Here is a 27,493-nt window from a genome sequence, read left to right on the forward strand (position 1 = left end):
TATTCACTATAGGCATACACACACAAAATACTGTTATTAATTAATGTAATTGTTAGGGTTTATTTTAATTAGAGCAATACAAGGGCTATAAATAACCTTTCTGGATATTTTAAATATCATATTTGAACAACTGAATAGATAAAGTCAGCTACTTTAAGCAGATTTTTTGCAGGATATAAATAATTAGTGGGATGATGCACAGCACAAAAATGATCTTTTAACAAATGCATCTTATAATTTTGTAGAAGAATTGCTACCCAAATTTTGGAAGCATACTATAGGTTATTCTTGTACCTGGACTGTCTGTCATCTCAATTGATACCCACAAATTCATACTAGCTAAAAGAATCACCTTTGCCTTATTAGAGAGCTGGAAAAAGAAATGGAGAAAATATTAAACATAAGATCTGCACAGTGCTCTTTGTGAACAGCTTGTAAATTTAAGTGACACATGGTCTGACTGAACTTGCAAACATTTATTCATGTGACTAGTTTTTGCTTCTATGAAAAGACCCATTCTGATTGCTTCTATAAATAGGGTTTCTAGGACCTTTGGTTTTAATTGGCTTAGTGTGTAAGGCCGAGGGATATTAGATAGCATTTAATGTTATCAGGAAATAAATGCAAATATATTCAAATTGCAGATAGTTTATTGTCTTCACTTCCTTCCTATCCTCATGTGTCACATGCTTCAAAGTTTATAAATTCAGCAAGTTAATGTATAATGGTAGTCACACACCTGTCTGTACAGGTGTTTGTTTGTTTGTTATTTGTTTTTTTTTCCTGTTTGGAGGTTTTTGGTGAAATGTTGTATTCAATATATTTATAACTGATTAAATCTTTTTAATTTTAATTGCCAAGCTAACCATTAAATGATCAACCATTAAATGATCCTACTTACCTTATATATATATATATATTTATTTATTTATTTTATTTTATTTTACTATTTTACTCTCACAATTGTCTTAGGATTCACATCCTTCTAGTGTTGTCATCTAATATTAGATATCTTGTCTGAGTTAGTCATCCAGGTTTCTTTTCTAATTGTTAGACAGAAAAAGAAAGTGAGGAGGAAACAGGAGCCTACTGAAGAAGACTGAAATAAATGACCAAGGACAAACTGATGTCAGTGTGGACTAATGTGTTAAGTTCTTCATTTCAGAAAACACCTGAAAATAATGACTTTACTTCTTCCTTACTCAGTAATTTTTTTCTCTCCCAAATATTCACTTATTCTTAAGGTTTTATTTTTCTCAAATTGAAGCCTAAAATACACTGCCTTAATTTTCTTCTTATTTCTTAAGCCTGCAGAAGGTGATGGATTTTCTAAAGCCTGCAGAAGGTGATGGATTTTCTAACAATGCAGAGCTTGTGACTATTATATTCAATACTGGAACACTAATGGATGAACTTCTTTGTGTGTGCTTTATCTTACGAGTTGTAAATCCTGAATCATTTGTTTTATGTTATTCAATTTCTGGAACTTCATGCACTGATTTTACATGATCGACAGAGGCCATCTGATAGGCAGTGAGGAGTCTGGGATAGGCCACTTTGTGTCTTGTGATTTGGACCAGGCACTAGACTTCTGAACATAGCCATTCCATATCTGTATGACTGTTTGAGTATGGAACATGCAGAAGTGGATAAAGTACAGAAGGGAAAACACATTTCAACAGACTCTGGGGTATTTTCTTTGTTATGAAATCTGCAACTATTGGTGAATCTTTTTGTAGATAATCTGTCATTGCTGTACTGTTTAATGATAGAAGAGATTACAGTAGTTGAGACATTCCCAATTTAGAGTAAAGAAAGTGTAGTATAAGAAGGTGTAATATGGAATGTATTCAATACACCAGTTTTGCACCTCAACTGACATCTAGGTGGGAATTAAGACATTAAATTTATGGTATTAATTAAAGAAAATCCATCCTAACTCTTAATCAGAAATTTTCACAGATGAAAGCAGTACAACTGAGTGTGCTCAGCACAGTGTTTGTCTTTGGATTGGGATAGCTAAGAAGGTGGTATATATGCAGGCAGAACAAAAGCATTTCTTTGCCTAAATCCTTTGGTGATACTAGTATGCATGGTCAGGCCTTACCAGCATGCTCTGAAGGGTCTGTGGTAGCCAGAAAAAAAAAAAAAAAAAAAAGGCAGAAGGCTAATGCCTGAAAAAATTCCCCTAAGAAGCTGAACACTTGCACTCTCCTCAGTCCTGCCTTGGGGCTGCAGTACCCGAAATAAGAGTCTCAGAGGCATTGCAAAGCTGAGATTTACATTTCTAGGATTGTCCGCTCTCCTGCTTGGTCGCAGTATCTTGAGTAGAGCCCAGTGGTCTGTACTTCTGGGCCATTTCTCATCATGAGCTTATATTTCAACATTTTTTGAATTTTTGCTTGCAGCCAACTTGTAAATTTGCTAATTTTTGAGACTGCACTTCTGATAGTTTGCTCAGAGACTTAAGAATTAATTCCTAATGTTTTAATCATATTTTATGCCAGTGGATCTCTGTTAATTGTAGTGGAGTCAGGACTGGAAATTTGGAGCAATGTAGTGGAAAATGAAGTCAGCACTGGCCAGTTACAATAAAACCCAGGGTTGCGTAAAGAGCTGTAATTCTCAGGTTGATGATATTCCCAAAGGAACAGATTTGATAACTTCTGTAGCACAAATCAGAAAGACAGATTCTTTAGACTGCAGTGTCTTTAGCTGTTAATATTTAGTCTTTAGGATATTTTACTTTTTACTTTTACTGCCAAAAATATGTAAAAATAAGCTGAAAAAAATATTTATTCTACTCTCAATAGGTAACTGATGCAAAAAATTCCTGCTTCTTGAAAGTTTCATTGCTAGTAAACCACCAAACAATCCAGCATTGAATACTAAATAAAAGGCAAGGTAAAGAAACAGCTGTGAAGAATTAGTTAGGATTAGTTTAAGGAAAGTAAAAGTTTTTAGAATTGCTGCTTTTTTGGTTTTGGTTTTTGTTTGTTTGTTTGTTTAACTGATGAACAGTTGAGGTGTATAGTAAAATGTCATGAAGTGAAGCTATATAGATACAGCAGTGAAAGCCCAAAATACCAACTAAAGGATTTAACCTGTTAGAAATATTTTTCATTCAAGCTAAGGGTTCAAAAGGTTTCAAAAGAATGCCTAGTATTCTTCCTTACGGGCCAATCTAGTGGAGTTAACATGCCTGGTAATTCTGATTAAAAGCTATTCAGAACTCTATTTATTCTGTCATAATCACATGATTCTCTCTTGTGGAGATTTCCTTTCTACTGCAATAGAACTCATGACACTATATGTTTAATGGAGCTGAAATGGATTGTGCATTAAGCAGCATTACTTTATATGACATGTAAACACGAAAGCATGTATACCTGTAAAATGGAGTGATTTAAATATATTATGCAATAATCTTAAACGGTTGGTAGGAACATGAGTTAGAATAGCACTTTGAACATAAAAATGCCTTTACTTGTATTTTTGTTAACATGCATTAGCTGAAACTGATAGTGATTCTGAAAAATAGGTAAGTGTAGTTATAAACATACAACAGATGGTTAAGCTGACATAAATGGAGGGTGAGAGATTTGTTCAAGGTCAGAGAGCAAATGCCCAGGAGTTCTGACTTATAGTTCTCTGTTCTGATCATGAAACAAATCTCCTTTGTTTAGATATTTGTATACTATGCTTTGAAAGAATAGTCGTATTTTGTTACTTATGCTCCCAAAATATGAGTACAATTTAGTAGTCAACTTTTAGTACAGCCAATTTTTAGTACAAGTAATAGTTTGCTACAGACCTAAGTGGCTGACCGTGGTTGACTTCTATTCCATACTATCGTCTGCCTCTTATCCTATACCTGCAGTGTGCCAATTTTAGCCTGCTAGGAATCTAAATACTCTTTATTTTTGGATTTCTGACAGAGAACTGCCTTCCTTGAACTTGCTCTTTCTGTGCTGAATCTGCAAGTGATCCAGGCAGTACTTTAGCAGAGTATGTTACTCCTGACTCTTTTATTCTTTTACCTGAAGCAACCATTTATATTTCTTTTCCTTTTTGTTGATGTTCAGCATATCCAAATGAATTAATAGCTTGCTCCCATCGGAGACTAAAAATAAATGTCTAAAACTGATAGAGCTGTACTTATGAGACTCTTCACAACTCAGAGCTGAATATAAACATAAAGCTTTTATTTAATTAACTATTTATATATATATATATATATATATACAGCTTTTATTTAAATATATATATATATGTGTGTGTGGACAAGCAAGATGGGGGGTTCGCATAATTTTTCCAAAATTATTTTGGCCCACTACTGGATAGTTGTCCTGCTGAATAAATATGGCAGATCTAGTTTAAACACAGAGTGAGTGACTGCAGAAGGTTTATTTATTTAAATGGCTTCCCGTTCAGATGAAATCTAAACAGAAAAGTATAAAAGTTATCTCTTAAATCCAAACCAGAGTTTTGGCTGAGTTTATTAAGTCTTAAGAGTCTGGACTTAAAACAAACAAACAAAAAATCTCTTTTTGCATGTGAAATACACTTGAAAGAACTTCCTGCAGCTATTTCATTTTTAATTTCAAAGGCTCTTTGGTACATTACCAAATGAAACCCCAAAACAAGTCAGTCAAGTATATTACAAATTGTTACCTCCTATTTACATATGTAACTCAGAGAGTTTATGTGACATGTCTTAAGTAAAAAACAGAATACCATCAGAATAGGATTTAAAGTTGAGTGGACCCTAATCCACCAGGCTATGTTCAGCCCACTAAACATGACTTTTATTGTGCAGCCAAATACCAGCTGGTGATCACTTGAAGATTGATGGCAGCATGCAGCTCTGGAATGTGCTCCTAAATTCACTCTTTGTGTCAGTCTTTATGGTGTAAAAAATGGTTATGTTCTGTGTGTTTAAAAAGCAAGCATACTACCTCCTGAACACATCTCTCTGCAGGGTTTGGGCACAGAACTCTTGCACTCCCACATAGCCACCAGTAGGGACTGCCACATCTCGTAAAAGACACCTAACAGTTACAGACCCACCTCCAGCTTCCAAATCCATACAGACATATGTATATGTAAGCATAAATAAAATAATATTAATTGCACATTTGGAAGCATTTTGTTTTTAGAGATGACATTAAGAAAAAATATATATATATAAGTCCTGATGAATTTACAATTGAAAATACTCATAAACAATCTGAAGGTGTTCAGTAACACAATGAACATTGATGATACAATTAATAACTTCCAGTTGTGTCCAGCCTCTGAAATCCTCTGAGACATGACCAAGTCCTGTGTCCAGTGAAGCAGGTTGTGGCATGATAGTCATTTTGAAAAAAGAAATCCTAATGTGCAATCTTATGGATCTTCCTCTGATGCAAGTAGATGGATATTAATATGCAAATATATATATATATTTCAAGGTGGAAAAAAAAAAAATAAGGACTTAAGGATAGGCTTGATCTTTGCACTTCTCACAAACTAAAATTTTCTTGACTTTAGGAAACATTGCAAACACCCACATCCAGAAAACAGCTTATTTCCTGTCAATACAGAATGCTGGGTGGCCTCTTGGCTGCAAAATCAAGTCTAATCAAACAGCCCAAATTAGACAACAAAAGATATTTTAACCATGCAGAACACAGTAGGAAATAGAATGAAGAATATCAATCTTCTACTATTCTAATATTTTTGTTCAAGAGATAGAAATATCAAGAGGAGATTGGGATAAATACAGTTGTGAAAAAAACTGTGGAATTGAGTGTGGCTTTGTCTTGGTAAAGTTTGTTATCTTCAGTGTAATGATCATTCTGGCATCATGTTGGAATCGGGGTTCATTGAAGGTTCACTGGTGGTGGGATGCTATTTGTTGACCTCCAGCTGCTTTGTTTTCTCACATAGTGGAGAGAGAATATGTGCTTCTTTCATCCTTCTCAGATGTAAAGTGTAGCTTGATAACTTTCTTAACTTAGTATATAGAGACAATTGTCTGACACCAGATAAATAAATGCCATCTACTGACATACAAATGCTTATAGGAAATAAGAAAACACTCTAAATTAGGAAGCAGTAATTTACCTAGTTGTATGTGACATCCACCATTCCACATATCTGTTTCTGTATTTTTTCTATAGACAACTTAGCTTCTTTTACAAAGCATCCCTCTATATTCAGAATTGTTAAAGTCTAAAATACAACCCTTTAATTCACTAGTCCATTGAAATTAAATCAATAATGAAATTGTGAAATGATAAAATAATGAAAACCTGAAATACTATCCTCCACATCTTCTTCAGCTCATGGCTGAGTAAATTTTACATTATTTTATTGAAGAGTGAAAAAAAGGAAAGCACTTGGGATTTAGCTGGATCTGATGTTTGCCTGATGGCTAATCCTAATTTGATTAAAATTATTATAATAATAATGAAACTGTAACCAAGCCTGCATAAAATAAGCTTTTTTTTTTTTTTTTTTTTTTTTTTTTTTTTCAGAGTAAGGACAAGGGGTGACTGCTGAAGAAAAGAGCAGTATATTTTAAGATTTGTGAATAAAGTGACGTGGATAAAAAACACAGCTAAAGTTGATTGGATCAATAAAGACAGGGATTACTGCAGCATGGGTAGTAATGCCAATCCTAGATATAGAGAGATTGGCTGAATCTCTAGAGAGGTTGCTCTTTGGAGGAGAAAAATGTATATAATAAAAGGATTCTTCTACCTCACGGTGAAGGGGATTCATACTGTATTAGAACCCATAATGAAATATTGGGTTTCTCAACAAATTTTCCTTAGCTCTGGCCACGAGAGTAATTCTGCAGTTTAGCAGCAATATACTCATAAAGAAAAGGAAAGACTGTGCATGTGAGTTGAAGTGGAACGTTTTCTCAGTCTGAAAAGAGGTTAACAGACCACTATCATCACTAAAGGTATTGGATATTTTGTAATATTTGATAATTCTCCATTCCAATTCTCTATGCATAGAGCTCACGTCAATGAAAATGTATTAACACCTCAAAATTGTACGTATGGTGAGTAGCTGCCACTGTCAATTTTGTAAAGGACAAAATATATCTTCGTTATACACAAGATACCTTAGTGAAAATGCAAAGTACAATTTTAAAGTGAAGCAAAAATATAAACTTGCAAGGAAAGACAATTCTAGCAGTAAAATGTCCTACCTGTCATTCAACCTCACATATACTCTCCCTGCTCCTCTCCCTTCCTCGCTCACAGATACTCAGAAATATCCCAGCTGACATCAGCTGTCTTGAGTTTATGGAGAGTAAATAAGTACACAAACTTATGCCTAAAGAAGTTTGCCTTTTTCACAAAACCAGCAGCCTGAATGAGATGCAAAACTAGTAAGTCCATTCAGACCTCATTCTCCTCACAGAATTCAAGCTATTGGCAGTAAAAGGGATGAAGATGAATGAATTGGGAGAACAGCTTGCATGTGTCTCATGTTGCTGACAGTTCTGAGTTGGAGAATAGCTTAAGTTTTAACTCATTTTTCAGAGAGACAATTGTAATAATTCATTTTCTTCGTTTTCTCACATCTTTTTTAAATATGCATCAAAGAGTTTTGGTGTCTGCAAGCTGTAAGGGCTTCAGCTGGTCACTTAGAGTGATAGCTACTTGGAACATTTCTCTGTGTGAATGAGCATCAGAGGAGGAAGTGCAACCATTCCTCCAATGACGTGATTGCTGGTCCAATTAAAAAAAAAAATAAAAATAAAAAAAAATAAAAAGCAAGAAAACACTAGAGATTACAATGAAAAGATATACTGCTCCCAGTAGAAGTAAAATAATGTGGAATTTGTCTGACTTCTCCATGGATGTGTTGTTTTTGTTTCCTCAATTCATGTCAAAAATAATGTTATATTTGGCAACCAACAGCTTCTCACTTCTGAATCTGGAAAACAAATACATCTCAAGTGCCAGTGGCAAAACCGCTATGTGCACACAGGCTAGTGGGTGAGACTGGTTCAGCCAGTGGAGCCCCAGGCAACGTGGCAAAGCCTCTTCTCCATTTCTTCCAAAAAGAAGTAAAGAAGGCAACTCTGCATGACTATGTGCAGACTCTGAAGTATGCAGCTCTTGGACAGTGGTTAACTTTGTGCATGAGACATGGAGAAGACTGGCTTCCATCTCACATGCCTAACTCAGCTGCAGTAATCTTAAACACAGTTTGCTTCTTCATACAAATCTCCACATTTGCCAAAGTTGTCTCTTTGGTTTGGAGACCGAAAATGAGAATAAGTTCTGGACAGACTAATAGCGGGCAGAAATGGATGAGGTAATACTTGAAAAGTTAGATAACTTCTGGAAAGTTCTATATTGTGGCAGTATTAGTGACATCTCTCTTGCTTTCTCTTTCTCACACACACAAATTACAATTATACTGAGGGATGAAGTTGATGACCAATAAAATTATAACTGTACTGAACTTATTAAAAAAAATAAGAAGGCCACTTTTAAGCATTTTTGTTGAAATGTCTACAGAGATTTTAGAAGAGTTATTCCAGGTTTACTGCAAGGTAAGTGGAGGAATAATCTGAAAATTATTCCTAGAAGTGTCTATAGTCAAATAAGACTGTGTGGCTGAAGGGTGTTTGTGGTCTTGCGTAATTCTTAGTGAAGGAATCTCAATACTGGAATCTTTGGAAGGTCTTGGAATGGCTGTGCAACTGCAGTTTGGAAAATGTTGACATATTTTTCCTCTTTGTTTCAGAGTACAGCTTCTGTTGTGGAATGTGGTATGATTTCATCATGACAATATCTCTGTAAATCAAAAAAAAAAAAAAAAAACGTATTTTAGTAGTGTCTTTGCTTCACAATGTAAAGCTGCAATAAAAGTGCACTTAACCTGATGGAGTATGCTAGGCTGAATGTGCCACACCGCCATGCTGCTACGATTTGCCACACACATGCAAATGACTTTCGTTAATTGTATCTTTGCTTAGAGAGCACATTCCTCCTGCACAAAACTGGCAGCTGCCTACACCTCAGAGGGTCTGCCTGCCCTTCTTCATTCTTCAAAGCAATAAATCAAAGGTGAAAAAAATCTGATAGCTGTTGAAGCAGTATTAAGAAAAGCTATAAAACTCTGTTAGGAGTGCCTTTTAGAACAGCATTTGAAGATCCCCAACAAAAGCTGGTTAATAATCCATTGTGATTTATTATTATTATTTTTATCATTATCACTATTATCATTATTATTATTTTAATCCTACAAGTTACTGGGATTTTAGGACTTCTGTGTGTCTTGTGAATTGTAAAAGAGGAATCATATACTGACATATGTGAATGCTCTGCTTAAGGTTAACTATTAACTGGTATGTCTTTTCCTATCAACACATGGGCTGCCTTCACAAAGAGCTATTGAGCATTTTACTGCTCCTAATGTGTATGTAAAGCTGTCCAAGGTGACAGATTGCTCTTCAGACATGTTACAGCTACCTCTAGGCCTGATTCTTCAAAGATTACACCTTGGCACTTTTATTTCTATTTATAAAAGACTTCCATATCTTAAACCAGTAATATGTATATTCCACTTTCAACTCATTTAGCAAATACACCAACAAGTATTCAAGGTTTATAGTGAAACCAAATCACATTTAGATATTATTGACATTTTCATGTTATTTACACTCATTCCAAATACAGCAATTAAGTTTCCTTCTAGCAAATTATATGTTTTAGCTCTGGGCGATGAGGGCTTCTGTTTCAGCCTGCACTGTATGAAACCCCTTCCTCCCTATCCTCTAGGTGATGATGTTAATTAGTTAGTCTGTAATTTTATGAGCACTTGTAAATCTATTTTCTCCCCTCACAGTAACTCTTTTTTTTTTTTTTAAGAAAAATATGTAATTAAAACCCTTTCAGACAGATTCAGAAGCTAACAGTTCTTCTAAGCCTATTGCCTCTTCATAGAAAAGGACAAATTTAGTTCTAACAATGTTAGAAAAAAAATATATATATATATATCAAGATTTCTCATGCGTGAAGAAGAGATAAAGAGATAAAGAAAAAGTCAAAGGTCAACCTGAGCTTTTTGGGCCCTGAGTGGTTAAGGCACACAAGGGACTGACAAGTAGCACATCTGGCTGCTTATGGCTCTTTGACCAAATTACTATGTACCCATTTATAGTCAGCTTCACGTGGGAGCTGGCTGAGAGTTGGTTCATAGTTTGAAAACTGCAGGAACTGTAGCAAAAATGCGTTAACAGTTCTCTTACCTCACCACCTTAAGTAGAAGGAATCAATACATTTTATTTTATTTTATTTTTATTTTTTTTAAGGAATAGGATTATCAACAGAGAAAAGGTGAGATGTTCTGAAGATTTTGAAAGGAAGTATGTGGACTCACCTTGTTCTCTTTGCAAATATAAACAGTCACAATGTATCTCTTGTAGTTGAAAAGGAGTAATATAAATGAGGAATATAAATAAGGTTCTTTTCCACAGTTACTATGTGAACTGTAAAAGTAATACATCTCTTCTAAGTCTTTACATTTAAAGAAGAATCAGAAATAAGTCCAAGAAAACAATAGTTAAAATGATTAGATTTTTATGAAATCTGATATTTTTAACCAGATCTTTTCCAGTCATTTCTGTTAGTAAGGTACAAAACAGATAAGTCACTCAATAAAAAGTACAAATGAAAATATTGAAAATAAAATAAGAGCTTTTCATGTGGCTTTAATCTTTTTAAAACGATCTTCTTGTAACTTTACAAATACTTCTGATTCCAGTTGCATTTTTAAAATACATGGCTATTCCTTTCAGTGCTAGCAATAAAATGGTCCTATTTCCATCAGGTATTATAAGCAAAACCATCATTCTACTCTGTTCCTAGAAGCTGAGATTTTACATTGCAATTTCACATTTGGCATGGGCTGGCATATTTGTTGGCACAAACTGACAGTTGAATGAGGCTTAAGAGACTCTTACAGTTTCATTAACAAGGGGCTAATGTTGTCAAGCCTACTGCGGGATGCACACAAGGCCAGTCAATGGCGAACCCCATAGCTTGTGAGAGGATAAAGAAAACAGAGTAGCTTTGCTGACTTCCAAGTCACTAAGGCTACATAAAATCTGTGCCAATTTGGGCAGCAGAGGTTCGCTGTTGTGAACCTCTTTCCAGAAAGCTAGTTTGCTCCCCTCCACTGTCATTCTGTGCATAAAACTGAATTTGTTCCTCTTTTTCTTTTTTGGTCTCTAAATCTGTGCTTCTGCTCTGAGCTTCCCATAAACAAGCCTTCTGAAGCTGAATCCCTATGCCAGCAGGAAAGAGGAAGAAGACATGTTATTTCTTGTACTTTACCACAGGGGATCCTAAATTAAAAGCTTGACAGATCATCCTAGATTTGCTCAAAGAAGCCCTGCCAGGCTGGAAACCCAAAGACAATTTAGTGCAGAGATGTCTGCATGCACTCATATCGTATATCACAGTATGTCCACATCTTATCTGTGGATAAGTTCAGTGCATTGAATTTGGGCTGGGGATGCTTGCACCCCATGATTGTAGCTTACCAAAATCCGCAATGTAAAGATATCTACAGATTATACTGAAGTTTTTACTAACAAGTGGGCAGGTGGGTCTGCAAATAGGGTGTATTTTTTTTTCTTTTCTTTTTAGGAAGTTACCACTAATTATCGCAGTAGTTTCAGTATTAATGTATCAAGCATCCATATTAGCATAACATTTATACTGACAAAGTCACTTACATTAAGGTTTTGTCTTACATATTGGGGATTATTATATCCCTTATATTGAAAAAGTCAGGTTGTGTTTTCAAACACCAAATAAGGAGTGTCATCATGTCAAGCGATGAAACAAGATATTCAGAGAACTACCTGATGTAGGATGTAACTCATACATACATGCACTGGTGGCTTGGACAGTTCAGGTATAACAGGCTGTGTTTATCAGTGGGGGAGATATCTCCACATTCCTCAGTTTCCAGATTCTGATAACAGTAGTTTGCTTTGTTCTGGCCAATGGTGTTTTTTTAAGCATTACAAAGGCTTTTGTAATGTTAATAATAGATATTATACAAATATATATATATATTTCTCTTGTGAGAGCACAATATTTTCTCTGTAACACTTGTATTAACTTTTATGTGGTGGATTAGAAAGATAATTAAAGAGTAAGTTGTAAATTAATTTTCAGTAAGCTCTACATGGTGTTCACAGAAAACTCCTAGTCACTGGGATCTCCAAAACATGTAGGTCAATAATAATAATAGCTGTGGCAAGAGAGTTCTTTGAAGTTTTTGTTTTTCATTAAAAGGGAAGAGAGCTATTTGACCTGACAGATTTCTAGCACTAGAAATTAAATTGGTATTGCCTTTATCACTCTAAGAAAGCCAAAACTAAGTTCACTGACCTATAAAGAATGCTGGACAAAGGTTATTCTTGTATTATTAGTGATGACAATTATTGGCATATGGAATATACTCTAATCTGTATTTTGATTGCCAAAGAAAAATAAACTTATTCATGGAGAGCTGTCCATGACATTATTCTCCACACAGGCTTTACTGCCTTGAAAGTTTAGTTAAATTCCCAAAGCCTGGAATAAAATGTGCTTTAAAAATCAGCAAATATTTGCCTTACTTTTTCCAGAACTTTTAGAGATGAAAGGGAATGTGGAAGACCTTTAAGCATCTTTCCACACACTGATCTTTTTAAGTAACAGCATCCAGCTAGTGAATCTTTAAGAAAATTAATTTTTCCTGATTTTGTGATAAATTTTGTTAATTGAAAAGAAAATTTGATCAATTATAAATTCTCTCCCCACTTGCTTGAGTGGCCCTGTTAAGCCAATACACTGCATGCTTTAGCCCTGAAAGAAATAAAGGTAATAAATGTATATAGGAATCCTTGTTATAGGGCAGTGTTCTTCTGTATTCAAGGGCTTTCCTTCCCTCATATGAATGTCATTGAGTTTCTGTAAGCTAGTGGCATGTGATAAGGTCCTGATTCTCCTAATCAGCACCCTGATGGAAACAGATTACCCTTCAGGTGCCTTAGGAAGAAAAATACCATTACAAAGGTTAAAAATCCAGGAAAATAATGTATTTCTATGAATAATGGTTATGGAGATCCAATATATGTAGTTATTTTTGTCTCTTCCTTAAAAACAATCATTACCATCTCTATCATCTTTTATGTCCATCATAGTTTATTTATTATCATGTTTACTCTAAAAACACTGAAGCTATAAGGAGGGATATTATATAATGCAAAATAAATAAGCTCACCTTTACCCAATCTTGTGCGGGAAACTGCTGCCTCTCCCAGTTTATCTATGCTTTTCTAGCATATCAAATATACAGTTATGAGATGGTTCAGTTTCATCTTACAGCTGCAAAATATTACAGTAAAGTTAATAAGGCCACCAGGAAAGGGGATGAGCACTAGCTTCTCAGGCTTGTTATGAAAGGTCAATCTGAAAATTTCAGCAAGAGCAAAGGGACTGAATTTTAATGGCACTGTGCTGGTGAGTCTCCCAGGTGTCTTTGGAACTCCCAGCTGAAAACTTACAGGGAGAATTTTTAAATGAAGTAAAGCAATTGATTTTTCAAGGACTGAAGAAAGACTTATGAAAATGATGTGGACAATTTTCATAAATATTCAAGGAGTACTGTTTCAGTTTAAGCTCTTAAGCACAGCTTGTATGTGTAAATTTTCTTGAGAAAAATAATATAGAAATATTATTTGTTGATCTTTTTAATATTAACATTAATAAAGGCATATAGAAAACACTTTGCTCCTGAAAGCTGTCACATGCCTAAGTTATTCAAAATGTCATATCTTTAATTAATCAAAGGTATTTTTCATCTTTCTATTAGCTGTTTAAAAATCAATATAAAAATAAGTGGTTGTGTATCATATTTACCAATGCAAATCATGTTATGTCAAGCATTCTTTGAATCAATAGATCTGTAGTAGACAGAAATCTAAATCCCAAAATATTAGGTGACTATTTTGGCTAAGATATCTACCATTTTCTATAGAAGAATATTGAGCAAAGACCTTTCTTTTAGCAGAAAAACAGGCTTTAGCAACAGTGACAAGCCATATTGTCCCAGACACCCAGTTTGAAAAAGAGATACGGAATCAGTTCTTATGACTTTAAGAGGGCTTCATTTTCGTATTTACTCTGTATTTGCAACCCTGTTTGAATCATGGGAAACACAATCCAATAATAATGTTTATAAGTTAAGAAAACTATTTTATGTTAAATACTTGAATATGGAGAAATTGATTATTAAAGTTTAGTTTAGTTTGTTTTGTTTTTCCATTCTCAAATCTTGAGAAATATTCCTTCTGTTATTACTGAAAGGAAAAATAATCTGTTTTGAGGCCAAAATGTATTGGCCAAGCAAAGACAGGAAGGCTGATCTTTCTCAAAGGCAACAAATAATATTAACACAAATGTTTGTGCTATTCCTGTAACAGGCTTGATCCTGCACTACTGGTATCAAAGGATGTTTTTCACTTCATTTCACTGAAGAAAGTTTTAAGTGTGAAAAAAAACCAAAAAACAAAAGCCAGTTTTACAGTTCTGATAGTTTATTCCAAATCCCATAAACAAATAACTAAATAAATAGACACACAATGAGGCAATAAGGCTTGATTGAATTACCTTGATTCTATTACCTTTTTTTTTTTTTTTTTTAAATAAGCCATGTATAGTCATGAAGGACTGAAAAAAATTTACTTTGGAAACAATAAACTCCTATTGTTGGTGATGCCCCCTGTCAAGAAAAGCGAATGAACTGTTCTATGTAATTTGTATTGATTTTGTGGATTTTGTGCTGTCATAAACTTAAAAATATATTGAACACATTGATTAATTTAATTTCCTTAAAAGCCGAAGCTGTAAATAATCACATCCATTAAAATAACAATTCATTACATGACTGAACAAAAGTAATGCCAGATTTTTATGGCCTATGTATAGTTACTTAGGGTATAAAAAGGTTGCATTCAAACTGAGAAAGAAAAGTTTGTTTCAGCTCAGCTATTGCAAGTGTCTAATAGGGATTCTTCATCTTTTATTGGTCCCAGTTATGTTTAAAGATTCATTTATTTAAAAAGAAGCAGTTTACTAATTTCTTGTATTTACTATTTCAGAGCTGCAAGAAACTAAGACCTCTGAATATCACAGAATATCACACAGTCCTCTGGATTACAGGATATTATTAATGGATGAAGATCAGGATCGGATCTATGTCGGCAGCAAAGATCATATTCTGTCTTTGAATATTAATAATATAAGCCAAGACCCTCTCAGTGTAAGTTCAGGATTTATTTTGAGAATCCAGGGTTGTTTTACTGAATGCATTTATTTTTAAGACAAAAAAAAAAAATGTATTTCATTATTTTGCAGGTCCACACCTTTTGAACTGTTACTACTTGTTTTATGTGTAATGCAAGATGAACAAAGTATTTAGCATGACTGTGACTCAGACATTCAGTTTGAGCTGTTTACTTGTTTTGAAGTGACATACAGCATGGCTTGGCCTCATAGGGAGAATTTCTATGAAAAAAAAAAAAAGGTTTATGGTTGATGGTTTCCAATTCTATTGAAGATTTAAGATAATTCAGAGATGCACTTTGAAAAACAGATTGTAAGGAAGAATATGATATGTGCTATCATTCTCAGACCAAAGGCAAAAAATAAAAGAAAAATCTACAGGGACAGATCTGACTTTAACCTTTGACTATATTTATTTTTGTTTTGTACTCTGAATCCTAGTCTCTGATCTGTTTGTCACGCTTTGTTATGGCTGCATCAGCCCTTGCCCTTCAGTTAGATAGCTAAGACACAACTAGCTTTTGTTTTTTTTGGACACCGTGACCCTCATCTCACTCTTTTTGTGGCTGCTCCTCTGAAGATACTGAGATGTCATTTTCCAAGGTCTCTCTATGTTCCAACTACTCAACTTGTAGTAGGCACCCTGTATATGAAAAGGGTCAAATTAGTGAATATTTAAACTTTTTTAGATTCCTCTTTTTTTCCAGAGCCAATTGAAACCCAGGTGCTCTGATTTTAAAATAAGTGGCCTGCAGAAATACTGAGCCCAGAAGCTTGACTATTAAGTGTACTGGGTCTGGTACTGGGTGGTAAAACCACCACATTAAGATGTTACATGTATGGACCTTGCCTTGCCTAACTTTAGATTATTACACCTACACTAACACCTTAAAATGTATCCTATATGCCTTGTTATACCAAATTCATCTGACCCTTTAATCTATGGGCTTTATTACTGTACCTCAGGCATGTCAAGGAGCAGGGAGATCCAGCTTCTGGCAGCAAAGTTCAATGCTTTACTTAAGAGTCAATGCTTTTAATGTGTCAGCAGAGAGAGAGTGAGATCCCACTGGAGGGTGATTAAGAGTACTTAAATTAAGCTTTGCTCTGAATCACCCTCTGGACATGTCTGTCTACCTGAATTGATCTTGTGGTGAGTGTGAGCAGACTAACTCTCTAACTTACACGTTTAAATTAAATGTTTATTGTGTGCATGAACACCTCCTTCCTCCTCCTAATGGTTTGGGAATCATGATCTGCAATTGGGCTGCCTACTTTGATCTGAAATGGCTGGTGTGACCTTCTTGCTAATTCAGATCTCACAGTGATTCTGCTAACCTGGTCTAGAAGTGGTGGTGTCCTTGCACTGCACACCTTTACTTAACAGATTTTTTTTAGCTCTGTGCAGAGTTAGCTAGGTACAACAACTTCTGTGGCATGAAATACTTTCTGCAGTATAAAGTATAAAGGTGTTTCAGTAGTCTATTTAGGAAAGCCCCATATAAAAATTAAAATCAAAAGAAATCAAATTACCCTAAGTTTTCTGGTAGCTATTGTAATCACCCAATATTATGCTCAGAATTACTTTCTGCAGTTTCATGTATTCTTTCTTTAGTTTATTTACTTTTATAACAGATCTACTTTGCTAATTTTATGCTATATTCATATGAACCTGCAACTCTCTGCATATGAGTATGTATATATATATATATATATATATATATATATATATATACACAAAGATCTTTTAACACTACTATTTATGTTATCTTGAGACTAAATATTATCAATTTATGTCACTTATTACATTTCCAGTAAGAGATTTCTTATTTTTTTTCTATTTCAAAATCAAGATAAATCAGAGTTTAATTATATTTCAGGTAACGTAGTATTGTATATTTCAGGTCTGTAGTGCAAGAAGTCTTGGAAATAAATCAAGAAATCAACCCAAAATCTTAAGGTTTGAGCAGGTTTTATCATAACACACTCAAACCTTAAAAATGAAAATTTGTTACAAGAAGTCTTCTTGCTATATTTTAGTCTTCAAGTTTCCAGTGTGAACAATTTCTAGGAGTTTGGTAAATGTGGTAAAGGTTAAAAAATAAATAAAGGTGGATGGTAATTTAGACAATGATGAAAATCTCATTTGGAAGAAACAAAATTAAATAAATTAATTAACTTATCTTCAAAATATATGATAATTTATATCAACCACAAGTGTTGTCCTTTCCTTAATTTATTGCTCTCTAAGACAAAAATTCTTCTCATTTATCAATGAAAATTCTTTTGGTCCTTATAATCAAGGTATAAAATCTATCAAAATATTAACTTATTAGTGTAAGTTATACAATACAATAATATTTAAAAGTAAATTATGTGATAAATGTGTTAGTGAAAAGATATTTCTTTCTTCACAGATTTTCTGGCCAGCATCTGCAAACAAGGTAGAGGAGTGCAAAATGGCTGGCAAAGATCCTACAGTAAGTCGTACTCCACATGCACATCCACACGCATACCCAAATTACATACTTGGCAGTAAAGTCAGGACACCTTGAGTGCAGCCAGAAACAAAATGAAAAAAGTGTTTTGCTTTTTAAATGCTCTGCAGGCCAAACGATAAAGTGAAGAAAAAAAAAAAAAAAGACTATGTAAAGAGAGTGCACCTTCAGACTGACAAAATGGGGAGGAAAAAAAAAAAAAAAGGAAAGAAAAAGAAAAGAAAAAGAATTGCCCAGTTCCTTGCCTCACTCTTTCTTGTTACTGCTGATAATAATTTTCCAGATATTATGTTCTGGAAATGATGCCAAACAGTCTACTAAGCTCTTGTTCAGTGTAGGGATGCACTCTGGTGGCCCCCAGGAAGAAGCTTACCCACTGTCTACAGATGAAAATCTTAGACTCACAAAAATCCTTTTTTATCATCTCATTAAGTTGCGTAAAGCAATGCACTAATGAGTATCTGGAAACTAGTATACTTTGCTAGGCAAGATAAAGATGGCTTCTGGGGTCATGTGAAACCCATACTTCAAAGAGGTCACACTGAGTCATTTTGCACCCTAATTGATTTGATCCCATCTAAATGCAGCTACCTAAGGACCTAAATCAGATGATAATTTCCTAATGTTCTCTTTATATACAATAGGTAGAAATTAGCTATTTTGAAAGATGTAGAATACAATACAGCAGATCCTGTCTTTGGCAGAATTGTGTATGAACATAGTTATCTTCCTGAAGTTATTTGATCTTACAGTCTGTGTATGCCCAAATTTTATTCAAGAAATAATGTTAAAGTGTAAGAAAAATACAGAAAGTCACATTTCTATTCTATTCTGTTATCTTTTTGTCTGTTTCTCTCTTCAGCCGCACCTAGGTATCTGGTTTTCTTTCTAGTTTTTTAGCTTCTTTTTTTTTATTATTATCTGATTTCCAATTGATATTTAAATATTAGAATTCATAATCTATTCTGAGCTAGAAATTTGAAATTTCTCAATGTTAAATTCATGAAGAAAATAATTTGATTTTACTTATACTTTTACTTGAGCAAGAAACTATGGAAATCAGAAACCCTCACATTAGATAGGTCTTTGGAATATCTTCCTCTGCATAAATCTAGGAACAAAAGTGAGGCCTAATATTTCTATTTATATTAGCTACACATTTTTTATTGTTAACTAAGCCTACTAAGACTTGCAATGTTTCAATAATTCTGCTGAGTCTGCTTTGTAACAAAAATATGGTGTTTTTTTTTGTTTGTTTGTTGGTTTGGTTTTAAATCTATTACAACTGCTGATGTAAAGACATCAGAAGTTTGGCCTCTTGGAGCTTAGCCAAACCTTTTCTAAAACTGTGGAGAGTAATTCATTACAGGTCTCCGAAGCAACAGAAGGAGTCCTTATGAATAATTATTCTATGTTTGGTATGGCAGCTTACCTACTTTCTTTCCTGATAGCTACAGTAGTGAAAAAATAATAATAAGTATTCTGCTGTTGAATATCACATTTCTATGCATCTTTGCATCATTCTGATTACCGAAGTGAGCAGTAAACTCTGTAGCTAATAACTCGTTGAGTCATACAAAGTGTGAAAATAAAACATATAGTTTTATTCATGATAATTAACGTTTACGCTGGTTAGTGACAACGTCGACTGCAACAGCTCCCGATAGACTGGTTAAGAAACTTTCTTTTATATGAAATACAAATGTTCACTGGTCTTATTCATGTTTCCAACATAACACTCTTCTAAGGCAAAACAGAAAAAGGTACATGCAGAAAGCAGTATACAAAATGTGATTCATGGGAAAATACTTAGGACACTATTAAGTCCTGGGTGCTCCAGAGAACTTTTAATCTTGGGTGTTTAGTGGTGAGACTTTCCTAACTTTTAATCATATTAAAGTAGTTAAATGTTGATGCTTTATTTAACAGGTTTCTGGATAGAACCTCTGTTTTTACAATAACAGTTTAGTTGTGGGTACTGGTAATGCCCTGTAATGCAGTTAATTAAGAATGTCCAGCTTATCGTATGCACCAAATTTTTTTTTTTTTTTTTTTTTTTTAATTCCTGGCTGTGCAAACAGAAGAAAAACGAAGTTCCAAAACACATGTTTATGTGAGGTTTCTTAATGTTTGTCCTCTAGGTTCAGAAGATATACATATATATGATCCTGATTAACAGCTGTTGCTCTCAAAGTAGTGTTGTACCTTATTGAAAATTCACTGAAATGATGAGAAAAAGAGAACCCAGAGATAAATCAGTGTTTGCAACCTGAAATGTATAGACCAATTTGAAGAGCAATTGAATAGTGCTTGTGAGTTTCATTCCTGATAAGAGCAGGATAAGCAGAGAATGAATTCAGAGGAATTGTTTCAAATGAATTAGAATTTTCACCTCAATAATAATAATAATGGTAGATGTATGGTAACATTTGGTCTATCCAAGAATAGTGATTATCACAAGACAGAAGAAAAACAGGCAGCAAAAGACACAACCAGTAACTTATTTTCAAAGGTGATTAGGGAAGAGCTCATTTGCCCAATTGTTAGACAAACATTGGTGCCTGAATTTGTCATTTTTGGCTACCTTTTTCATTACTGAAAATAAATTGTCACCTCCAAATAGTGAGTTCACCAACATAACTTGGATGCTTATATTAGGCTGACATCTATTTCTTTCAATGTACTGTGATGAGATTTTAGGACATAATGTCAGTAAGGCAGTTTCTGAGACTGCTATAGAGTGCATGTTGGTATCAGTTCCAAGAGGACCATCAGTAATATACAATTATCTAGAGCTTAATCATCAGCTCTGACAAACAGCTATCCTAAAGACAATTTCATGTCACCTGAGACCTCTCTGATTTAGAATACTACAGGAATACTACAGTAGAGAGAAATAAATTGAAGCTTTACAAAGCAGTCCTCTAGAATATTTTGAAAAATAAATAACAATTTCTTGTTAGATTGTGGAGTCACAGTGCAGTACCCAGATTAATCAGATTTCATTAAACTGAAAATGGCATGCAGTGGTTCAGCACTGGAGAGATGGGCAAAAGCTCAGAGAACATAAAATGGTTTTCCTGACAGTGAGCATTAAAATATGATAATGTTGGTGTTAAGCCAACTTGTGTTACTTGTCCATGAATTATCAAAGAGACATGAAGATACAGTATGTGTCAGATGATAATCTCAGAGGGCTGTCCCTAAAGAAAAGAATCATTCATCTAACCACCCTTGCATTCTTGCTATGCACTTTAGAAAGTGCATGACATAGTATTGAAGCAGAATAGTAAGTATACTGTTCATCTAGCCCTTGGCTCATTGCCTTTATCCTTGAGGACTTTTTCTTCTGAAATTTATCAGAATGTAGTGTTTTAATAGAGTTCTTCTGGAAAAGGTTTTTGCAAAAAGCAAGAAAGCATCAGTTTACACACTGGCGTAGATAAGCTAGTGCTGTACCTTTACAGCTGTGGAAAAGAAAAAAGGAGAGGTAATGTGGAAATCGGTAGTACTGCTAAGAAAAATAAATAAATAAATAAATAAATAAATAAATAAATAAATAAATAAATAAATAAAACTGTTTTCTACAGCAAGGTATTGCTAAAACCACTTTTGAGCCAAAATAAGATGGCCAGATAAGAGAAAATAGAAACTTTTAGTAACAGTCCTTAGCTTTAGAAAAAAAATATATTTCGACTGAGTTAAAAGATTTTTCTGGTATAGATTGAGCTAACACTTCACACAGAACATGCAGTGTTCCCTGCAGAGAAAGTTTATGAACACTGAACTACCTACAATTATACACTAGTTTTCAGATGTTGTTCTAGAGTACCAGCTCCTGCTGAACCAAAAAATGTGAAATACTTTAAATATAAATGAACTATGTAGTCTGGTGAACAAGAATTAACTCTACAGATTTTCATGAAGATGACTGATGACACCGTTTCCCATCCTGTGCTCAAAAAACACATGCAATTCTCACTCTCATGTCTTTGGTGAAGGTTTGGATGAGTGAATATGAAAGCAGATCTGGGATCTCAGTAAGAAAAATGTTCAAGAAAAAAAGTCTATTTTTAACCTAAAGTGCATTAACAGTTGATGATAGTGAAAAGGGAAGAGAAAGAGAAGGAAAGAGTATGTTGGAAGGAGAAAACTGTAGAACCGATGGTGTGAAACTCTGAGCTACTTAACATTCTGTTTCAATTTTCATTCTTATTTGAAGATGTTACCATTGATTTTCAATATGAAGCAACAATTCTCTGCAAACTTTGTTATGTAATGTGTTGTTCAGAGTTTTAATTATTTGGCAAGAAATTGTTTACACAAGAAATGGGATCTGAGATTTGGGCTTTGTTTTTTAATTATCTCCAGCTGTATTGGGTAAAATGAAAAAGGGGGGAGGAGGGAGTGGAGAGAAAGAGAAGGGAGGGACTGTTTTAGAGGTTTCCTTGAGGAAGCTTCATAAGGTTACTTCTTGCTTTTCTGTGGAGGCAGCTGCTTCTTCCCATGAAAGATACAGTGAAGTCTGTAGATGAAAATAAGATTACTGTGTAGAGATTACACACAATCCTCTAATTATGCCTCTATTGTACCCTACCTATGTCTGATGCCCAACTGAGAGAAAATGAAAATAAAGCAGAAGTCTACAGCTGTTCAAATCCAGAGACTATCAAACTCAGTAGCTGTTCTCATGATACTACTAAAAATATAAATTGTGTCTATTCCCTAAAGTTCCCAATGTCTAATAACAGTTGCCAATGTGATTTGTTTTTGCTTCTGTAATCCCTCCAGCATGGCTGTGGAAATTTTGTGCGTGTGATACAGTCATACAATCGCACACACCTATACGTTTGTGGCAGTGGAGCCTTCAGCCCAGTGTGTGTGTATGTCAACAGGGGACGCAGGTCTGAGGTAAATCTCTTTCTATCTATTCATTTTGTGCTGGATCTTACTAGTATTATGCAAACCTCACAAATTTAAAAATGGAAAGAAAGATTAATGAACCAAGTAGGTTTCTTTACCTGTGTAATACAGAAAAAGAACAAATATTCATGGTTTCCTGACAGTCCTGTTGCCAGCAAATAGCAAAGCCATGGTCAAAAACCACACACAAATATGACATTTGTCTAAAATTCCAGTTTTATCAAATGTTGGGCTAAATCTGATGTTACTTTTTATTTGATTTTGTTTGTTTTGTTTTTTCTGGTGAATTCATTCCTACTTGTAGCTGGAATTGTCAATAAATACTTGAAAGGAAATAGTTGTTTAGAAAAAAGTAAATCTTGCAGTTCAACAGCTTTTTATAATTCCCGGGTGATACTGATTGCTAGGAGAAGCACTTTTGTGGACTAAGTGTGCAGGTATGTGAGGATTCACTGAACTTCAGTTTAATATCCATTAGATGCAATCCAAGTGTAGATAACTTTCATCTAACACACAATTTTTGTCCCAGGAGATCCTGTCAGGATGAAACCAGTAAGTTTACTCCTCACTGAGAGATCTTTCAGGGTATAAATCTCATTTTCTGTAGGTAGCTCTCCATTTTTTCTATATTCAGTTTCACTATTAATACACTTAAGTATATGAAGTACCAGAAGTCTCATAAATATATTGTCCAGGTTTCATCATTTGCAAGTGAAATGATTGTTTATGTGCAAATGTAATAGGTAATAAATTAAACAACCAGAAGAAAAAAAAAAAAAAAAAAAAGAGTACTTAACCAAGACCCAGCACCTCTGGAGCCTTTGGGTCAGATTCATGTCTGCAGGCACAAGGGTGTGCAGTATATTTTCCAGTAGAATGGGAAGCAGATGTGCTGGGAAGACAGATCAGAGAGTCCTACCTGGAGTTTTGCCATGTAAGGGCAGCTTTAAAAGCTGGGCTTGCTTTTAGGGAAGACACTGGGAAATTCATCACCGATTTCACTGTGAGTAGGATGGGAATTCTGGCCAGGACCCAGGTCTACTACAGAGGTTGCTGGTGGGTGATAAATTGTTGTTTTTCCAGGTAGGTTTGCATGTATCTCAGTGACTTTTGGTAGATCACCTGGCTCCAACCTCCTTGGCAGATGATGTAGTCTGAATCACTGCACTTTCATTCCTAATGGATTATCTGAGAGGTTCATAGGCCTGGATTTAAAAGTATGAGGAGGCAGAATGGGGTGAATAAATCCATCCTCCTAGCTAATAGTCTGCAATAGCTTTGTTTTGAAACTGAGGTCTGCTTCCTCAGGTAATAGCACTAACCCAATTATTTCTTGAAAAATTATTTAAAACATGGAAAATGATCTTTTATTAATTAATGAAAAGTCATTTATCAGCTTAAGTAGTAGTGCTGCAGAGAACTTTGAATCTCTTTATGTGAGGAATTTTGTGAACTCTATTTGGAAAAAAAAAAAAAGCAAACAACAACAACAAAACACCAACACCAAAAAACAAAGACATGAGTTCTTTATGTGCATGAGCTCCCCATAATATAAGATGTTCAATTTTGTAAGTTAAAAATAAAGATACATGTCTTGGAAGACCAGAATTGGCTTAATTTTGCCTGTCTGTATAGCTACATGCCTATGATCAATTGATTAAATAAACTGCTGTTTCAGACGTCTGGAGTCTGTCAGACACTTGACTGTAGTCATTGCATGCTCAAAGTCCTTACTTGTACAGGCCAACAATAGCATAACGGTTTAAAATCAAGCATTTCCTTCTGAACCAATTGTATACATAAGTACATGTATAGTTAATAAAACAGAATAAGAAACTATGTAATGCTGATGGGACTAGAGATAATTCTTTTTTTTTTCTTTGCTTTTATCATTTCACCTTGAATTTAGTACAGCTTTAAATGTACGGAAGGCTGTTTTTGCAGGTGTAAAACTGCTGTTTTAGAATGCACATCTGTTTTTCTCTAGAAGCTACAAAAACTGACATTAAGAGAAATATCCAACCATCATAAGAGCTAGGCCTGTTTTCCTCTTTTGTCTCCACATAATCCCATTGAAAAAGTGGTTTCATTGATGATGCAGAGTGTTGCCCTTTTCCCTGAAACAGAGTTTAAAAAATAATTCATTTTCTTGCTTGGCACACTTGATACTTTGGTCTTTCATAATGACTCTCTTAGTCACCAAAATATATTTTAATGGCAAAGTAAATGCAAATAGAAGCAAATGTAATCACTATGTGAATTAATTATATACTAAAAAGTAGTTTAATATATATGAAAATCAAGTGCAATCCTGGAGCTAGTTTAATACTGCAGTAATGGACATTTTGAATTGGTAAATAGTGTTATAATGTAGTAGAGATTAACATCAAGCTGCATATTAATCTACGAGTAAACCAACAACAGAAAAAAATCCACCGAAGATTATATTAGAAAATTCATACTTACATTTTTAACATTGTTTTAGAGGGCTTATTAAAGAAGTTATAGATAAGATCTCTGTGATTAAATTAGGAAAATAGAAGAGGGAAAAAGGAGATAGGTGATAAAGGATATGAAAACTTCCTGCTGTAGGTTAGCATATCAGGTTGGTAGTATTCAATTTGCTGTTGCCAGATGGCTGTACAGTGATCTGTGTGGTTTCCCCATTCCACTGCAATTTACTTTAATTGTTAAAGAGAATATAAGGAGTTTCTGCCCTCAGTCAAATACTTAAAACATTGGCATCTATATCATAGAAACCTTTCTTTGGAGGTTTTTTCTTCAGCTAATAGATATATTTTAAGTTTGGTTGTTGGTGTTTGTTTTTTGTTTGTTTGTTTTCCTTTAAATTTTATCTTTTAACATTTTATTAGAGATTGTAAGATTGTTATAGGATGCTAGGAACAAATTGTTTGTTGTAGTATATAATGACAGTAACACAAATAGATGTGCTATGTGTGTCTATCTCTGCTATTACTGACTGCAGTTTTTAAGGAATGGAGTCAGGTTCAAAAGTCCTTTCTTGCTTAGCATACAACATTCTTCAGGGTTACCGGGACCTGGGAAGGGAAGAAGTGCACTGAGATGGGAGAATCTTCTAAAGACTGTTCATATTTCAAGCTGTAGTCCAGATTTCCTTGACTTTGCCAAATATATTTCTTATTTATGAATCACATGAAATATAAACAAGATTCCTTACCAAGATTCTTAAAGAGCAAAAGAACCTGAAAGAATTAAGGCTACAGCAATAGATATTAATAAATCATCTGTCACTATGTAACTGGAGATGTCGCTGAAGAAAATGTGTGATATTGTGTTTTTTTTTTGTTTGTTTGTTTTTGTTTTTTTTTTTCTGTTTGTTGTTGCTGTTTTTGTGGTTTTGGGATTTTGATAACTCAGTAAAGAGTAAAAGATTTATATTATTACCAAATCACAGAATGATAGTTATCATAAGATATTTGTATTTAATATATACTATTGTTCTAGTACTTTTATGAAAATGTTTTAGCCTAGTATAATTATCACCAAAGATTTGGCAGATAAATGATAAATAACTTCAGAAATACAGAAATTCAGATGTAATCTATTACTGTAGACATCAGTTAACCTTTGAAAAGCATACCTGAGCTAAGGAAAAAAATCTTTGTTTCAGTGTCTTAAGTTTATAACTAGAAAATAGCTTGGTGTCTTCTTAAGTTTATATCTAGAAAATAGCTTGGTGTCAATTAAAAAAAAAAATCTCAAAAAATGATGTGAATCTGCATAAGAAATATAAATTCCTGATAGTACAAAAAAAAAAAAAAAAGTGCCCAGCAACCTTAAGCATTGTTAATGCAGGAAAAATCTCTTTACATCTGATGGTTTCTAAAATGAGAAGTGACATACAAATTTACATTGCAGGAACAAATCTTCAAGATCGACTCCAAGTGTGAATCAGGGAAGGGACGCTGTTCTTTCAACCCAAATGTGAACACAGTGTCTGTTATGATCAGTAAGTAAAAGTACCCCAAGGTGCTGAGGTCTAAATCTGTATGATCATGGATAGTGTGGAATGGTGGGATGACTGGGATGAGCAGGGCACAGAATTCAGCCTCCGAGATGAATCCCTTATGCCTATGCTGATGAGCAGAAAAGTTGTGCCCATTCTCATTACAAGGATTACATGAAATAAGGATGGACATACAAATGAAATGCAGAAATAAGTTGTTGAGAGGGAGAGAAAAACAGAAAAGGAAAGATTGTTCCTTTTCCAGCTTGTACATATTTTCCCAGGGTCAGTTTCAACTTTCTATGACGCTGCCTAACATTTTATGTTTAAACAATTTCTGACCCTGTTCATCCTAGACAACACTTGTGTCTCATTTAATCATTTGTTATTCTCAGAACAGCCAGGCAAAAATAAATAAATAAATAAAATAGTCCAAAGACTTTAGTTAGTTTGATTTTCATTTTTGCTGGCATCTCTGCTGTAGAGCCCACCAGCTCTTGTGAGGCTTTTCACTCTTCAGTTGGCTTTCTACCCCCCAGATTTTGCAATTTTCTCCCATATGAAAAGTCAGAAACTGACACACATCAAATATTCTTGTGAATTGGTTATGGGTGTACTCGGCAACTGAGATATCTTACACACACATAATTACTGCATTGCCTACTGACCACCTAAATGAAACCTCAAGGGAGGATAGCCTTTGTGCAACTCAAGTCGAG

General features: G+C 34.3%; 1 protein-coding gene across 3 annotated transcripts in view; it reads left to right on the forward strand.

Annotated features, from left to right (window-relative positions):
• The window catches only part of SEMA3C (semaphorin 3C), a 152,098-nt gene that overhangs the window by 82,024 nt on the left and 42,581 nt on the right, over positions 1-27,493 (forward strand). For all 3 annotated transcript variants that reach the window (XM_038181280.2, XM_005016705.6, XM_021270344.4), the window contains exons 3-6: positions 15,182-15,342; positions 17,783-17,845; positions 22,655-22,774; positions 26,687-26,777. In XM_038181280.2, the coding sequence (XP_038037208.1) occupies positions 15,182-15,342; positions 17,783-17,845; positions 22,655-22,774; positions 26,687-26,777 (435 nt within the window). The remainder of the gene's footprint in view (positions 1-15,181; positions 15,343-17,782; positions 17,846-22,654; positions 22,775-26,686; positions 26,778-27,493) is intronic.

Source organism: Anas platyrhynchos, chromosome 1 (genome assembly GCF_047663525.1).
Source record: "Anas platyrhynchos isolate ZD024472 breed Pekin duck chromosome 1, IASCAAS_PekinDuck_T2T, whole genome shotgun sequence".
NCBI lineage: Eukaryota > Metazoa > Chordata > Aves > Anseriformes > Anatidae > Anas > Anas platyrhynchos.